The 17,389-nt window shown below is 57.3% G+C and overlaps 2 protein-coding genes across 4 annotated transcripts; one reads left to right on the forward strand and one right to left on the reverse strand.

Moving 5' to 3' along the window:
• Positions 1-2,834: 2,834 nt before the first annotated feature.
• TOMM6 (translocase of outer mitochondrial membrane 6) lies at positions 2,835-4,565 on the reverse strand. The gene is made up of 3 exons (XM_039695771.1): positions 4,387-4,565; positions 4,024-4,124; positions 2,835-3,265 (listed from the first exon to the last, which is right to left on the reverse strand). The coding sequence occupies exons 1-2, from the start codon at positions 4,563-4,565 to the stop codon at positions 4,028-4,030; spliced, it is 276 nt and encodes a 91-aa protein (XP_039551705.1). The 3' UTR covers positions 2,835-3,265; positions 4,024-4,027.
• Positions 4,566-9,854: 5,289 nt separating this feature from the next.
• LOC120495957 (basic salivary proline-rich protein 1-like) lies at positions 9,855-17,293 on the forward strand. Of its 3 annotated transcripts, none has more exons than XR_005626193.1 (12): positions 9,855-10,514; positions 11,390-11,596; positions 12,841-12,996; positions 13,324-13,400; positions 13,541-13,662; positions 13,753-13,874; positions 13,956-14,054; positions 14,665-14,787; positions 15,535-15,741; positions 15,820-15,982; positions 16,425-16,532; positions 16,761-16,795. XR_005626193.1 is itself a non-coding variant. In XM_039695954.1 (12 exons), the coding sequence occupies exons 1-12, from the start codon at positions 10,473-10,475 to the stop codon at positions 16,941-16,943; spliced, it is 1,587 nt and encodes a 528-aa protein (XP_039551888.1). In that variant the 5' UTR covers positions 9,855-10,472; the 3' UTR covers positions 16,944-17,293. The 3 variants fall into 3 exon arrangements, 2 of the variants coding, with proteins under 2 accessions (XP_039551888.1, XP_039551889.1); XM_039695954.1 differs by having other exon boundaries at positions 15,842-15,982; positions 16,761-17,293; XM_039695955.1 differs by having other exon boundaries at positions 15,500-15,741; positions 15,842-15,982; positions 16,761-16,926.
• The last annotated feature ends 96 nt before the right edge of the window (positions 17,294-17,389 follow it).

Raw genomic sequence — 17,389 nt, forward strand, 5'->3', positions numbered from 1 at the left:
ATGGGGCAGGGATGGGATCAGGGATGGGATCTGGGATCAGAGCAGGGCTGGAATCAGGGCAGGGATGGGGTCAGAGCAAGGAGGGGATCAGGGATGGGGCAGGGATGGGATCTGGGCAGGAATGGGATCAGAGCTGGAATGGGGTCACAGTAGGAATGGGATCAGAGTTGGGATGGGATCAGGGATGGGATCTGGGATCAGGGATCAGCACAGGGATGGGATCAGAGCAGGGATGGGAAAAGGATCAGGGATGGGATCAGGGCAGGGATGGGATCAGGGCAGGGTTGGGATCAGGGATCTGGGCAGGAATAGAATCAGAGCACAGGGCAGGAATGGCATCAGAGCTGGAATGGGATCAGGCAGGAATGGGATCAGAGCTGGAATGGGATCAGGCAGGAATGGGATCAGAGCTGGAATGGGATCAGAGCTGGAATGGGATAAGGCAGGAATGGGATCAGGCAGGAATGGGATCAGGCAGGAATGGGATCAGAGCAAGATGTTTGGAAGGCCTCCTGGAGGAGCTGGGCAGTTCAGAATTTGGGCAGAATCTTGGGTTTTGGGTGTCTTTCTGGCTCCAAAAAGAAAAGAAATGATGAAGTTTGATGCTGTTCATTCATCCCCTATCAAAGAGGAATGAAACAGGAGAATCCCCCTGGATCAGCACCCCCCAATCCCTAAAAATCCTGCTCCACCTCCAGGAGAGCAGGTACAGCACCCCTGAGTGGCCTGCAGCACCCAGAACTGCTCCTGCTGGAAAAACCTTGGAATTCTCCTCAACTCCTCCCTCTGCTGCCCCTGCAACTCCAATTCCTGGGCCTGAACTCAGCCGGCAGCTAAATTCCCTGAAAAATGGGATTTTCATGGAGTTCTGCTGTGGAGAAAATGGGGTTTAGCCCCCAAAAATGGGGCTTAACACACAAAAAATGGTGTTTAGCCCACAAAAATGGGGTTTAACACACATAAAGTGGGTTTGAACACACAAAAAAGGGGTTTAGCCTCCAAAATGAGTTTTAATCTCCATCAATGTGTTTTAACACACAAAAAATAGGGTTTAACCCTCAAAAATGGGTTTTAACAAAAAAAAATTGGTTTTAACCCACAGAAAATGTGCTTTAACCCCCAGAAATGGGTTTTAGCACACACAAAGTGGGTTTTAACCCCAAAAAAATGTGGTTTAGACCCAAGAAAAACCCCAGGAATGTCCCTGAGTGCCACATCTGGCAGCCAAACCAAGATGGGGTTTAACCCTCAAAAATGGGTTTTAGCACACATAAAGTGGGTTTTAACCCCAAAAAATGTGTTTTAGACCCAAGAAAAACCCCAGGAATGTCCCTGAGTGCCACATCTGGCAGCCAAACCAAGCCTGAGCTCCAGGTTTCTGCTGGATTGGGAAGAGTTTCCAAAAGCTGTGGCAGCAGAAGTTGGAATTGGGGGAGAATTCCCCTTTTTTTGTACAAACGTGGCTGCTTTTCCTCAGGGGAGTGGGGTGGTGGCAGTGCCACATCCAGGGGGGCTCTGTCACTGCTTTGGGGTGAAAAATCAGTGCAAAATGTCATTTATTGGGTTGGCACAGGGCTGGTGCCACCTTTGGGGGTCTCTGCTCCTGCAGGGCCACCCAGGGGGAGGAATGTGAAATCCCAAATTCCACGAGGAGCTGGGAAAGCCACAAAAACAAAAAGTCTGTATCCGGAATCAGCCTGATTTTGGGAATTCTGTGGGGGAAAAAAAAGAGCCTTAGCTGGACTATTTACAGTCACTTCTACAGTTGCACCTCAGGTGTGGTTTTTGTAATTTTGGGGCTTGGCTGTTCACATTTCACCTTTTAATCTGAATATTAGACCTGATGTCTGTTCATCTGGGTTATTTTTTTTAATAATCAAAAATATGGGGTTGGTTTTTAAAAAAAAAATGCAGTTTTGAGGCAGGGAAGTTCTCCAAGTGTTTTTCCTCTTCCTTTTTTGCTCCTTTTGTCTCATCAGATAAACACAATCTGCCAACCTTTGTTGTTGTGGGGGAAAAGCTCCCAAATCCCACTTTTTCCTGGGAATTGCAACCTCCTGTCCTTGAGCAAAGTGAGCACAGCAAGAGAAAACTTGGATTGTGTCAGAGAAAAATTCCCAGCTCCATCCCAGGCTGGATTTCAGCTCCATCCCAGGCTGGGTTTTCCCTGGATTTCCATCCCAGGCTGGATTTTCCCTGATTTCCATCCCAGGCTGGGTTTCCATCCCAGGCTGGGTTTCCCTGGATTTCCATCCCAGGCTGGATTTTCCCTGGATTTCCATCCCAGGCTGGGTTTCCCTGGCAGCAGCAGCTGCTGGGTCCCAGGGCTGGGCCCTTCCCTGTGTCTCTCTTGGGTGTGAAATAGAAATCATGTTTTTATGATTTTTGTTTTTTGTAAATCTTTACTCTTTTTACACCTTGTTTTTTTTTTGTAAGCTGAAGTTTCTGAATGAGTCAAAGAAAGAATGGGAAACCAATTCTTCCTCTCAGCATTCAACCTTTTGTCCTTGTCACTGCTGCTGGCAGGACAGGGGCACCAGAGCAGCTCCAGGGGGATGTGAGCAGATCCAGAGGGATCTGAGCAGCTCCAGGTGGGATGTGAACAGATCCAGAGGGGTCTGAGCAGCTCCAGGGGGATCAGAGCAGCTCCAGAGGGATCAGAACAGATCCAGAGGGATGTGAACAGATCCAGAGGGATCAGGGCAGCTCCAGAGGGATGTGAACAGATCCAGAGGGATCAGGGCAGCTCCAGAGGGGTCAGAGCAGCTCCACAGCTCCAGTCCTGGCGGGATCTGAGCTCTGCTCCCAGCAGCTCCAGCTCCTTCCTGGGTGGGTTGTGTTGTTATTCCATAAAATTTAATAAACATCTGGGGGTGGGGGGTACAGGAGGAAATTCCATGCACATCCTCGAGGAAACAATTCCCAAAGGAATGAGTCAAAGAAAGAATGGGAAACCAATTCTTCCTCTCAGCATTCAACCTTTTGTCCTTGTCACTGCTGCTGGCAGGACAGGGCACCAGAGCAGCTCCAGGGGGATGTGAGCAGATCCAGAGGGACCAGATCTGCTCCAAGCGGGGTCTGAGCAGCTCCAGGGGGATCTGAGCAGCTACAGAGGGATGTGAACAGATCCAGAGGGATCAGGGCAGCTCCAGAGGGATGTGAACAGATCCAGAGGGATCAGGGCAGCTCCAGAGGGGTCAGAGCAGCTCCACAGCTCCAGTCCTGGCGGGATCTGAGCTCTGCTCCCAGCAGCTCCAGCTCCTTCCTGGGACAGGAGTCAGCCCTGTCAGGGGAGCTGGCTCTGCTCTGAAGTGTGGGTGAAGGGAGGTTCTGTGGGGTTCTGTGGGGTTTGTGTCACTCGGGGGGCACAGCGCTGTCCTGGGGCCAGGCTGGGTCTGGGGGCTGCAGCCCCAGACTGCTGGGCAGGGACAGCAGCCAGGGAAGGGCTCGTTTGGGGCACTGAGGGGGCATTTGGGGCACTGAGGGGGCATTTGGGACACTGAGGGGGCATTTGGGACACTGAGGGGGCATTTGGGACACTGAGGTTGGATTCTGGGAAAGCTTCCTCCCCCAGGGAATGGGCTCAGCCCTGAGGCTGCCAGAGCTCCCCAGAGTGGGATTTTGGGATCTCAGTGGTGTCCAGGTGGGATTCTGGGGTGTCTGTGCAGGCCAGAGTGGGATTTTGGGATCTCGGGGACACCCAGGGGGGATTTTAGGCTCTCAGGGATGCCCAGGTGGGATTTTAGGATCTTAGAGATGCCCTGGGGGGATTTTGGGCTCTCAGGGACACCATGGGGGGATTCTGGGATCTCAGGAGTGCCCAGGTGGGATTTTGGGATGTCAGGGATGCCCAGAGGGGATTTTGGGATCTTGGGAATGCCAGGTGGGATTCTGGGATCTCAGGGATACCCAGGTGGGATTCTGGGGTGTCTGTGCAGGGCAGGGGCTGGGTTTGATCCCTGTGGGTCCCTCCCAGCTCGGGATGTTCCCGGTCCCGCCCCCTCGGTCCCTCCCCGCACCCACCGGGCTACGGGACGGGCTGCGGGGCCATCAGGTCGATGTCGGTCAGGTTCCGGGCCACCCACACCCCGGCGGCAAACAGCCCCAGGTTCAGCAGCAGGTTCCTGCAACCACAAAACCCCAGAAGCGCTCAGCTGGGACAAGGTTTTGGGAAAGTTCATCCCAGTCCAGGCTGTGCCCGACCCCCACCCTGAACCCGCTCCGGCCCCAAAATGTCCTCCCTGAGGCGAGGAGCGCGAACCTCAGGGCCCGAGGGACGATCCCCGCCCCGCTCCTGAGGGCTCCCGATCCCTGCCCCGAGCCCTGCTCCGGGCCCGACCTTGACCCGACCCCATCCCCGGTGCCGCTCCCGGTGCCGGTGCCGACCTGCGGAAGTCGTTGCGGTCGGTGGCGAAGCGGAAGGCGCTCCGCAGCCAGGCGCGGATGCCCCGCGGCGGGACCGCCGCCGCTCGAATTGCATCGGGAACGGTTTTGGGAACGGTAACGGGATCGGGATTGGGAACTGGAACGGGATCGGGAACGGGATTGGGATTGGCATCATCCATCCATCCGTCCGTCTGTCTGTCTGTCCATCCATCATCCATCCATCCATCCATCCATGGATTCCATCCATCCATCCATCATCCATCCATCATCCATCCATCCATCATCCATCCATCCATCCATCCATCCATCCATCCATCCATCCATCATCCATCCATCCATCCATCCATCCATCCATCCATCATCCATCCATGCACACATGTCCTGTATGTACCTGACACAAAGCACAGGTTGGTATTTCACAGCACCTGCCTGGCAGGGTTTAGCTCCGCTTGGCTTTGAGTTCCCCCGTCCACCCCTTTCCTTTGCTGGCATTTGGGATGGGGGAGTTCACCCAGGCTCCCTTTTCCCCTCTCCTTTATCAACATTTGGGATCAGGGAGTTCACTCTACACCCAGGCTCCCTTTTCTCACCTCTTTTATTAACATTTGGGATCACCAACTTCACTCCAGGCTCCCTTTTCTCACCTCTTTTATCGACATCTGGGATCAGTGAATTCACCCTGGCTCCCTTTTCTCACCTCTTTTATTAACATTTGGGATCAGTGAATTCACCCTGGCTCCCTTTTCTCACCTCTTTTATCGACATCTGGGATCAGTGAATTCACCCTGGCTCCCTTTTCTCACCTTCTCTGCTGACATTTGGGATCACCCAGTCTCCCTTTTCTCCTCTCCTTTATCAACATTTGAGATCAGGGAGTTCACCCAGGCTCCTTTTTCTCGCCTCTTTTATTAACATTTGGGATGGGGGAGTTCACCCAGGCTCCCTTTTCCCCCCTCCTTTACCAATATTTGGGATCAGTGAGTTCTCCCAGGCTCCCTTTTCTGCCCACATTTGCTGACATTTGGGATCACCAAGTTCACCCCAGGCTCCCTTTTCTCCTCTCTTTTATCAACATTTGGGATCAGGGAGTTCATCCTACACCCAGGCTCCCTTTTCTCCCCTCATTTACCAACATTTGGGGTCTGCGGGCTGAGCGGAGCCCCCTCCCCTCCCGATCTCCTCACGCATCCCTGGCAGTTCATCCCTGGCAGTTCACCCCTGGCACTTCAGCTCATCCCCGTGTCCCCAGCTCCCCGAGGATGCCGGAATCCGCGTGGCCGCCCCGACCAGTTCCGACCAGTTCACACCAGTTCCGCCCAGTTCGTTATCAGCGCGTCCCAGCCAAACCCCCCGCGGCAGCCGGGCCAGGGAGGTGACAAATCCCCGGGGCAGCCCCGGAGGGGATGAGCTGGGTGGGCAGGGCTTTGGGTGTAATGAGGGGTAATACGTTTGTTCATTAATTAAATCAATAGCTAAGTAACTGTGAAAAACGCCAGTCACTTGGTTTTGAAATTTTAAAAGTAATAGTAATAAAGTAATAGTTTAATATTAGTTTATTACTATTTATTAACAGTAATAAAATGGTTATAAAAATAGTTATATAAATAAAATAATAAAATTTGAACATTTGGGATTAGGACAATATGAGACAATAAAAACAAAGAGATACGGACGTCCAGGAAAATGGATATTGGAGGATGGACGGGAGGTTCTGCCCAAGGCTGTCGCACAACGCACACTGCACAAGATACACCAGAAAATACGCTGGGGAGCACCAGGGCTAGTGGACCATTTTGCCACGAAATATCTGAGTATTGGACTTCATGATATGGCCAAACATGTTACGAAGGGATGCCCTACTTGTTTGCGGGTAAACCGAAGCAACTTGAGAAAGCTGCCTTATGGGGGAAGACCATTAGCAAAAAGACCCTTTTCCAACCTACAAATAGATTTCACTGAATTGCCAAAGATGGGAAGAGTCAAATACCTCCTAGTAATAGTGGATCACTTAACTCATTACCAGAGACTATCGATTCTGACAGAGGTCCACACTTCACATCTAAAATAACGAAAGAATTGGCAAGGTCACTAGGGATAAGATGGGAACACCATACTCCCTGGCACCCCCAAAGTTCTGGCAGAGTAGAACGAATGAATGGGGAAATAAAAAAAATAAAATAAAAAAAAAAACAACGGGCTAGGCAGAGGAATAATTCATGGGGAGGGGCGACTCCTACGCGGCACCAGAAACAGAGACCACAATCTGACAATAATGGAACTGGGCGAGGGGAATAACAGAGGGGAGATGACAGGGCAAAGAATTAAGAAAATGAACCATTCTGGCAGTGAGTACTTCCACTTTTCCAGGTGGGGTTGGAGTGTGTGGATAATGCTAATGGTATCAGGGGCAAAGGCCAATGTATCGCATGAACCCTTCAAATGGTCACTCATCCAGTGGGAGAATCAACAACTTCAGGAGCCCTAATCGTCAACTGTGTAGCATTATCCCGACGACTCAGCCTTGTTTAAACTGTAGATATTGGGGTTGTGGAACTGTAGCTTATGGATTCGTTCCAGGAGGAGGGAGGGACCCATATATAACAGTCGGTTGGTACCCATGGTCCTGCACTCCTCCCCAGCTTGACTCTGGTGGCGCGATACTAGGAGATAATTCTGGGAATTGTGTAGGTATTCGGGTTAATGTGACCCAGAAAGAAACTGATGACCCAGTTTGGGTAATAGGGAAGACCTGGGGAGCTAGACTCTGGGAACCGGGAAAAGATCGAGGAAGATCTTTTTCAGATCACTTTCTGATAAAGAAGGAGCCAATTCCCCATGATCCACACCCTATAGGGACCTAATCCTGTGATAGGATCTGCAGGGACTGAGGGAGCCAAAAGGGAGAACACCACTGATAACAACCCCACCAATCAGACGGGTAACAAAACGTTCACGGGTTTAAATCATACATATCCAAATCTTACAGATGGGTGCTGGTTATTTTCTAACAGATTAATCGCTATTGTAAGAGGGAGGAATGGAAGAATATTTAGAGTTTAGTAGAAAAGCTAGGTTCAACGGACAAAAAGATTGATAAAAAAAAAAAGGGGGGGATTGTGAAAGGGTGGTGGCCTCTCTTTTTGCCCGTTGAATGTATAACTGCATTGCATAGCAAAATATGAAATAGTTGAGCAAGAATTGGGAAATCTACTGTGCAGGAACCGGCTGCTCAAGCATGATTAGCTGAGCTGACCGTAACCACAGATGCCTGTTTTAAGCATATTAACCACAGATGCCTGTTTTAAGCGATATTAACCACGGGTGCCTTTTTAAGCAATATTATAGAACATAGGTTAAATAAGCCAAAGGGATACGAGCGAGGAAGACGACGAGCCTTTATCGAACGACCACCAGGAGGCAGATGAAGACCCCCTAGCAACAAGGAGAACACGCTCAGATTCACCGGAAGGATGACTTGAAACCCAGAAAAGGAGCTGTTCAAAAAGGGGAATGGGGGGAACGGGACTCGCGGCAGTTGGTGGAGCGGGGACTCCCCTGTCGCCCAGCGCTGTGCTTTGCTTCTCTTATCCTCTATTAAACATTCTGTTGATTGGCGTTATGACCCACTGTGTTCATTTCATAACAATATGATCCTTAAATTCAGCGGACTTGTTTATCACGCAGGGGTTTGGGAGACCCTCCGCGCCGGGAGGTGACAGACGGACAGACGGACGCGCGGGGAGGTGACGGCGGCCCCCCCGGCACGGCAGCAGAGGTGGGTGCCGCGGAGCCCGGGCCCGGCAGGGCTCTCCAAACCCTCCCACCCCGCCCCGTCCCCTCCTCCGCTCTGCTCCAGCCCCGCGAGTGGGGGTCCCGCTCCCCGAAATGCCCCGGGGGTGGGTGCGGGAGCTGGAGGGTGGCTGGAGCTGGGGGGCTCCTGTCCTGGGGGACCCCAGGATCCCTTTTTCCATGGACATTCCATGTCCTGGGGGTTCAGGATCCCCTTTTCCATGGATATTCCATACCCTGGGGGTGCAGGATCCCTTTTTCCATGGATATTCCATACCCTAGGGGTGCAGGATTTCCCAGGATCCCCTTTTCCATGGACATTCCATGTCCTGAGGGACACGAGGATCCCCTTTTCCATGGACATTCCGTGCCCCGGGGGTGCAGGGACCCCCTCAGGTGCCCCCGGGTGCGTTTTGCGGCTCTTTGCTCCCCCCGCGGTTCCCGCAGGAGTTCGGATCCGCAGGAATCCGCAGGGATCCGCAGGGATCCGAAGGGATCCGCAGGGATCCGCAGGGATCCTCGGGGATCGGCGCTTCCCGGCCCCGCGCGCTCCCGGGGGCGGAATCAGCGCCGGGAGCGCGGGGGGAGGAAGGGAAACTCCCGGGGAAGGGACGGGAGAGCTCCGGAGGGAGCGGATCCCGGCGGATATCGGTGTGGAGCGGCACCGGGCTGCGGGCCGGGAGGGCTGGGGCGCAGGATCGGGGTGCAGGGAAGCAGGATTGGGGTGCAGGGGAGGATTGGAGTGCAGGGAAGCAGGATTAGGGTGCAGGGAAGCGGGAATGGGGTGCAGGGAAAGATTGGGATTCAGGGAAGCAGGACTGGGATTCAGGATTGGGATTCAGGGAAGGTTTGGGATTCAGAGGAGCAGGGCTGGGGTGCAGGGAAGGATTTGAATTCAGGGCTCTCCAACCCCTCCATGCCCCAGTGCTGCTTTGCAGGACCTGAGGCTGACACCCCCCAATTTAGGGACAAAAACGGGGTTTCAGCCTGGCTGGGGGGGGCTCACCCAAGCCCTTGGGGACACAAAGGGCAAGGCAGGCGAAGGGGCTGCCAAGGCACTGCCAGTCCCGTGTCACCCCCGGGGGACAGCCAGCGGGTCTCGCTGTCCCCAGCTGCGCCGTGCCCGTGCCGGTGGCCCCGGGGGTGACCCCGGGGTGGCAGCACCGCGGGTGGCACCGGGCTGGCCGTGTCCCCAAGCCGGCAGTGACGTGCTGTGGGACGTGCTGAGCCAGCCCTTCCCCCGCAGCGGCTCCCGCAGCTCCTGGGGCCGGGCCGGCCCTCGGGAAGGATGTTCCCCCCGCCGGGATGCAGGAGGGGCTTCCCCAGGGAGGTACGTGCGGCTGGGGGCTCCTGGGGCTCTCCTGGAGCTCTCCCAGGCTCTCCTGGATCTCTCCCAGGCTCTCCTGGAGCTCTGGATCGGGGTGCAGGGGAGGATTGGGGAGCAGGGAAGCGGGAATGGGGTGCAGGGAAGCAGGATTAGGGTGCAGGGAAGCGGGAATGGGGTGCAGGGAAGCGGGAATGGGGTGCAGGGAAGCGGGAATGGGGTGCAGGGAAAGATTGGGATTCAGGGAAGCAGGACTGGGGTGCAGGATTGGGTGAGATTCAGAGGAGCAGAATTGGGGTGCGGGGGAGGATTGGGGTGCAGGGAAGGATTGGGATTCAGGGAAGCAGGACTGGGGTGCAGGATTGGGGCGCAGGGAAGCAGGAATGGGGTGCAGGGAAAGATTGGGGTGCAGGGGAGCAGGATTGGGATTCAGAGGAGCAGAATTGGAGTGCAGGGAAGGATTGGGATTCAGGGAAGCAGGACTGGGGTGCAGGGAAGCAGGACTGGGATTCAGGATTGGGATTCAGGGAAGGTTTGGGATTCAGAGGAGCAGGGCTGGGGTGCAGGGAAGGATTTGAATTCAGGGCTCTCCAACCCCTCCATGCCCCAGTGCTGCTTTGCAGGACCTGAGGCTGACACCCCCCAATTTAGGGACAAAAACGGGGTTTCAGCCTGGCTGGGGGGGGCTCACCCAAGCCCTTGGGGACACAAAGGGCAAGGCAGGCGAAGGGGCTGCCAAGGCACTGCCAGTCCCGTGTCACCCCCGGGGGACAGCCAGCGGGTCTCGCTGTCCCCAGCTGCGCCGTGCCCGTGCCGGTGGCCCCGGGGGTGACCCCGGGGTGGCAGCACCGCGGGTGGCACCGGGCTGGCCGTGTCCCCAAGCCGGCAGTGACGTGCTGTGGGACGTGCTGAGCCAGCCCTTCCCCTGCAGCGGCTCCCGCAGCTCCTGGGGCCGGGCCGGCCCTCGGGAAGGATGTTCCCCCCGCCGGGATGCAGGAGGGGCTTCCCCAGGGAGGTACGTGCGGCTGGGGGCTCCTGGGGCTCTCCTGGAGCTCTCCCGAGGCTCTCCCAGGCTCTCCTGGATCTCTCCCAGGCTCTCCTGGGGCTCTCCTGGAGCTCTCCCAGGCTCTCCTGGATCTCTCCCAGGCTCTCCCGGAGCTCTCCTGGAGCTCTCCTGGGGCTCTCCTGGGGCTTTCCTGGGGCTCTCCTGCTCTCCTGGTTCTCTCCTGGGGTTCTGGAGCTCTCCTGGAGCTCTCCCAGGGCTCTCCTGGAGCTCTCCTGGGGCTCTCTGGAGCTCTCCTGGATCTCCCCTGGAGCTCTCCTGGAGTTCTGGAGCACTCATGGATCTCTCCCGGGGCTCTCCTGGGGTTCTGGATCTCTCCCAGGGCTCTCCTGGATCTCTCCTGGGCCTCTCTTGGGACTCTCCTGGGGTTCTCTTGCAGCTTTCCCGGGCTCTCCTGGGGTTCTGGATCTCCTGGAGCTCTCCTGGATTTCTACTGGGGCTCTCCTGGGCTTTCTTGGATCTCTCCCTGGGCTTTCCTGGATCTCTCCTGGGGTTCTGGATCTCTCCTGATCTCTGCTGGGGTTCTGGATCTCTCCTGGATCTCTCCCTGGGCTTTCCTGGATCTCTCCTGGGGTTCTGGATCTCTCCTGGGGTTCTGGATCTCTCCCAGGGCAGGGTGGGAGCCCAGCAGCGCCCTGGGCCCACCGTGGGTACCCGCTGCTCCCTCTCCATCCCTGGGGATGCCGAGGATGCAGGAGAACGTGGCGCTGTGAGAACATTCCCGGAGGAATCCGGGATCCCCCGGGCTCCCCCAGCACAGCCCCGTGGCCCCTGGCTCCCCATCCCTGCCGGGACTGGGGGGTCTCAGGGCTCTGATCTCCCCACAGCCCGCCCCGTGGTGGGATGGTCCATGGCCCTGTGCCCCTGCCGGCCCCGAGGAGCCCTGGCACGAGCCAGCCTGGGATGGACCACCCTGGGATGGACCAGCCTGGGATGGACCAGCCTGGGATGAGCCACCCTGGGATGAGCCAGCCTGGGATGAGCCAGCCTGGGATGATCACCAGCCCCGGAGACGGCGGCGCAGGAGGCACCCGGTAAGGGACAGGGCTGCGGGGACATGTCCCCAGGGAACATCAGAGTTTGTCAGGGAGACCCTCCCAAGTCACAGCAAGGAGCCCCTGGCTCACCAAACCGCATCCCCAAAACCAGTCTGGGCACGTCTGGATCCACTGGTGGCCCCCCAGGCTCAGTCAGGAGTTGGTGGCTTTCTAAATTCCCAAAAGGAGTCTGGAAATGGCAGGATCCAGATGTTCGTGTCCACAGCTTCCCCCTCCCACCAGGGTTAAGAATGGCAAAACAAATACATTTAAACAGGTTAAATGGATTATTTGTTTCCAAGGATGGCGATGTTGGACTAAAGGATCTCCTCCAGTTGTCTGCAGTGCTGTGAATGGGGTCCTGTATGTCCAATTAAATAAACCACAAAATTAGAACTTAGCAGCAGTTTTAATTGAGCAGCAATTTTATATAAAATGAATACAATTCAGTAAGCATGTAAGAAGTAAATTTGACAGTGATTTCAAGGCTGATTCCTTAATTATCCCAAGGCCTATTCCATTTTGGGATGTTACTTATCTCAAACTACATCCTGTATCCTATTTTCTCATGAACCACTGAAAACATCTGCTTTGTGACACTAATCACATATCCTTTTCATCTATTACTTGTTAACAAATATTTTCTAAAATATCAATATAGTCACAATGGTCAGCACCAATCACATTCATTTATCACAATGGTTATAGCAGGGCACTGCTAATTAAATCAATAGTTTCAAAGTTAATTAGCAATTACAGCTTGGATTGATGTCGCTCACCCAGACCCACACAAATCTCTTTAGCTCACTCCAGGAGTGACCCTGAAAGGAATCCACACTCACTCCTGGGAGGGCTGTGCTGGAAATTCCCCTGTTCAGAAGTGGGATTCAGCTTTTACAGCATGGAATGGTGGATGTTGGAGGATTTGTCCTTAAAAAAAGCAAATTTCTGCCCTCTGGTTCCTCCCAGGAACCGTCTGCCCCTGTTCCCTGCCAGTGCCAGCTGCTCTCGGGGTTTCACATCCTCCTGGGGTTTCGGTTTGGGGTGTTTGAGTCAGCTGCTCTCATTTTCACAGTGAGGTGAAATCGGGGCTGGTTCAGCCTCGTTGCGTCCTGCTGCAGGGGGGCTCACCCCAAACCCAGGGCAGGAGAGGCCCCGAGGGCCACAGCGGGGAGGGGGAGCGGCGAGAAACCCCCAAAATCCCAGCGGGCCCTGGCTCACCCTGGCTGTTCCCATTGCAGCCCAGACCCTTCCCTGGCCCTGGGGACGTCCCGTGGAAGGAGGAGGAGGAGGAGGACAGGAGGTGGGCACCCCACGGGTGTCCCCAGCCACCCCCCTGGGGTGACAGAGGAGCCCTCCCAGGCCCTGAGGGTGACTTTGGAGAGTGCTGGTACCAGGTGAGGGCTGCAGCCACGGGGGCATGGCTGAAATGGGGCAGGGGTCCCTCCGTTACTGCCCTGGTGACAAGGACAGTGTGTGGGGACCCAGTGCCTAAAATGGGGCAGGGGTCCCTTGGTGACAAGGACAGTGTGTGGGGTGGGGACCCTGTGCAGCCACAGGGGGCATGGCTGAAATGGGGCAGGGGTCCCTTGGTGACAAGGACAGTGAGTGGGGACCCCAGTGGCTAAAATGGGGCAGGGGTCCCTTGGTGACAAGGACAGTGAGTGGGGACCCCTGCAGCCACAGCGGGGGGGTCATTCCCTCAAGCCAGCCTGTCCCTGCAGGATCCAGTGCCGGAGCCCTGGCCCGAGTACCCCGAGGAGGAGCAGCCCCCGCCCCGGCCCCCCGCCCGCCCCGCAGGGTGGGTGCCACACCCGGGGGGACCCTGCGGGGTGACAGTGAGCGACACCAGCGCCGCTGCAAGCTGTCCCTGCCCGGGCTGGCGTGGCGCAGAGACCCCTCCCCAACCCGACCCCCCTCCCTGGGGCTGTGCTCCTGCAGGAATCCGGGGACGTTCCGCGAGCATCACCCGCCCTGGAGCCACCGCCCGGCCCCGAGGCCGCGGGGCCACCCCCGCCAGCTGATCCCGGTGCCCCGGGCGCGGTGTCCCCGAGCCCCCCGAGGTGTGTGCTGCCCCGTGCCGGCTCCTGGGTGCTCCCCAGCCTCTGCCAGGCCGGGCTGAGGAGGCTCTGCCGCTCTTTCCCACCCTGCAGGGCACAAGCCGCACTCGCAGCCCTCCAAGAGGAGCCAGCCCCTGGCCAGGAAGGAGCCCCCGGAGCCCCCCCAGCCCCCTGCTGCTCCCCAGGGTGCTGCAGAGAGGCTGCAACAGCCACGGGTGAGGGGTTTTACCTGTCCCCCCCATCCCACAGCGGGAGTGTGCCCACCCGAGCCCTGCACGCTGTCCTGGTTTCTGCAGGATGTGCCAGTGGGGGCTGGGGGTGTCCTGGAGCCCCCCAGTCCGGCCAGGAGCCCTCTGGAGAGCCCAGCTGCTGATCCTGGTGCTGCAGAGCTGCTGGTAGGAGATTCCCCCATCCCAGGGTGCTCCCAGCTCTGGCTCAGGGTCTCCTTGGCTGCTGGGACATCTCCCTCCTCTCTGATCCAGCCCTTCCCCTCCCCACCTCGCTGTCTCTTTGCCAGGCATGGAGTTTTGCCAGGCTTTTCTCCGTGGTTTCCTGTGGGTTTCAGCACCCTGTCCATCCCATCCCATCCCATGGATCCTGATCCATTCTATCCATCCCATCCCATCCCATCCCATCCCATCCCATTAATCCGATCCATTCTGTCCATCCCATCCCATCCCATCCCATCCCATCCCATTAATCCCATCCAATCAATCCCATCAATCCCATCCCATGGATCCCATCCCGTGGATCCCACCCCATCCCATCCCGTGGATCCCATCCCATCAATCCCACTCCATCCCATCCCACCCCATCCCATCCCATCCCATCCCATCCCATCCCATCCCATCCCACTCCATCCCATCCCATCCCATCCCATCCCATCCCATCCCATCAATCCCATCCCATCCCATCCCATCCCATCCCATCCCACTGATCCCATCAATCCCATGGACACCCCGTGGATCCCATCCCACACGTGTCCCCACGCCGTTCCTGTCCCAGGTGGAGCTGGAAGCTGGGCACCCCGCCGTGGGCAGCCGGGCTCAGGATCCCTGTGCTCCAGGAGCAGAGCCGGCCCCTCCAGAGGAGACCCCCAGGAATCCTGAGATCCAGGAGCGCCTTGAGGTATGGGACTGCTGGGAAGGGCTCAGGGTCAGCTCCAGGCTCCCCAAATCCTCCCCAGCAGCAGCTCACTGCTCCCCTGGGGATGTTTTCTGTTCCCACCCTCGAGCAGAGCCTGCAGGGAGGCACAGCCCGCTCCCAAACCCTTTGTCCCCTCGCTGTGGACTCCCCAGTGCCCCTGCACGGTGTGAGGGACTGATCCCACTCCTCCCAGAGAGTTTAATAAGAGGAAATAAATAAAGGACAAATGAGAAAAGCAGAAGTAGCAGTGCTGGGTGCCTGGCTGCAGCCAGAGGCACACACACTTTCAGCTGGCACTCCTCTGTGCCCTGCAGTTGCGTGACTTCCTCAAATTTCTTGTCACATCCTCAGGGCAAGCTGGCCACAGCTGTGCCCTGGATTGAATGAGGGTCCAGCAGTGCTGAATCCACTGCTGCAGGGTCTGAGGGTCCATCCAGGCACTCCTGGGTGCCCCCCCCGATGGTCTGATGCCACTTCAGAGCTGGCATTCCCTTTTTATGGTGTTTTGTTCTCTGCTTGTGCTGTCTTGGTTATATATTTTGCAGGAGGGGTTATCTCCTGTCACAGCCTTGCTTTGTGCACATTTTCAGTTACACAGCCAACAAAAGCGATTACAAACTTGTCTTTTGCCTAAAAGCAGTTACAATTTATAAACATATATATAATTTATAATTTTGTAATAACAATTTGCCAGAGCATTGCAGTGAAAGGCGAGTTTATAACACACAGGTGGAGCCGTGCAGCCCCGGTGTCCCCCAGGCTGGCAGCACTCAGGGCTCGCATCCCCAGAGCCCAGCAGCCCCTCCAGACCCTGCCAAGGGGGAGCTCCTGGACTCCAGCTCCTCTGGAGAGGCAGGGGCTGAGCTCAGCCCGCATTCCTGGCAGCAGCTGCCCCGAGGAGCTGGGGAAACTGAGGCAGAAGCTGCTCAGGATGGGGTGAGTTTGGGATGTGGGGCAGCTCTGTCCCCACCCCGCGAGGGCAGTGGGGCCGTGCTGCCAGCTCTGTCCCCCCAGCACAGCCACTCTGTGTCCTCAGCCTCTGCAGAGCCTTCAGCCTCCCGAAAACCCTCAGCTCCCTCCAGGACCTGCAGCAGAGCCCGAGGCCCAGCCCAGCCAGGCTTCACCAGAGACCTCCCCGGGGCCCCAGCACCCGCCTGGGGCCGGTGAGACAAACCTGGTACGGGGTCTGGGTGCCCCCCAGACACCCCCAGTGTCCCCCTGGGCTTGGGGACACTACCACGGCCAGAGGGGGGTCCCCGTGCCTGCAGGATGTGGGGTTAAAGGGCAGCTTTGTGTGGGGGCAGAGCCCGTGTCGATAACCGGGACACGGCTGGGAACAGAGCCAGGGGAGGAACCCGGGGCTGGGGGCTGCTGGAGCGTGAACAGCCCTGGCATGGAGCTCTGAGGAAGCCGAGGAGAGCCCTCCAGAGCAGCTTAATTACTGCTAACGAGGGGGAGAAGTTTGGGCAGAGGGGAGCAGAGGCACCCGAGGGAAGGGTGACAAACCAGAGTCTCCTTCCACAGGGTGACCAGTCCCGGGCTAGTGACCAGCACTGGCAGCCCCAGTTTGGCTCAGTCCCTTTCCCCTCTGAGCCTTCCTTGCCTTTTGCACCTCCCAGGCTGTGTGTGGCCAGCAGCAGCTCTGCCCTGTGCTGCCCACGCCCTTCCCGGCCGGCATCGATCCCCGCTCCGCCGCCGTCCTCAAGAGGAAGGCAAAGATCGAGCTGGTGAGTCCTGGCAGCCCTGCGTGGGCACCTGGGGGTCTGCGAGCAGCTCCAGGATGGGAATCTCACCTGGGGACCTTTGGGGGTGTGAATTTGATGTTTTGGGGGGCTTGCAGGGGGAGCTGCTGTAGGTTTGCAGGGGCTCGGATGATGTCTGGGGGTTTGTGGACTAAAAGCAGGGGTGGCTTGGTGCTGGCTTTGGGGTGCTGACCCCCTGGCCCTGCCCCGCAGTCGTACCAGCAGTTCAGCCTGAGCATCGCCGTGGTGGCCACCATGCTGCTGCAGAAGGAGCCCTCGCTGGAGGCGGCGCTGGGGCTGGCGCTCAGGGCCAACCTGCGCCAGGGCCGCCTGCACCACCTGCAGCAGCTGCAGGACTTCATCGACAGCCTGGACGCGGGCAGCCCCGGCCTCTGATGGCAGCCAGCCCCTCCTGCCAGCGGGCCGGGGGTGCTGGGGGCTGTGACAGCGCCGTGACAGTGCTGTGGGGTGCTCAGGAGGGTGCTGAGCCTGCGGGACAGGGTGGGAGATGCTGGTGTCTCTGGGAGAAGGAGGGTGAGCAGGGGATGTTTGGTTTTAGCCCTGCCCAAACCCCTGAGGGCAGCAAAAGTGTTACTGGTTTTACTGGAGGGAGGGCAGCAGTCCCTCTCCTCCATTCCTGATGGCCAGGGATGTGTCCCCAAACCCCAGGGAGTGTTTTTGGGTTTAAATCTACAAATAAACCGTGTCCTCTTTGCAGCCCTTGCTCTGTTCCCACCCTCCTGGGGCTGCAAGGGAGGGGTCCCACGGTGATCCCTGGCTGTGGCAGAGGGCACAGGTCACCCCCTGGGGACCTGCCAGCCCTGGTGGCACTGTCAGTGTCA

This window comes from Passer montanus, unplaced genomic scaffold (genome assembly GCF_014805655.1).
Source record: "Passer montanus isolate IOZ18808 unplaced genomic scaffold, ASM1480565v1 scaffold93, whole genome shotgun sequence".
NCBI lineage: Eukaryota > Metazoa > Chordata > Aves > Passeriformes > Passeridae > Passer > Passer montanus.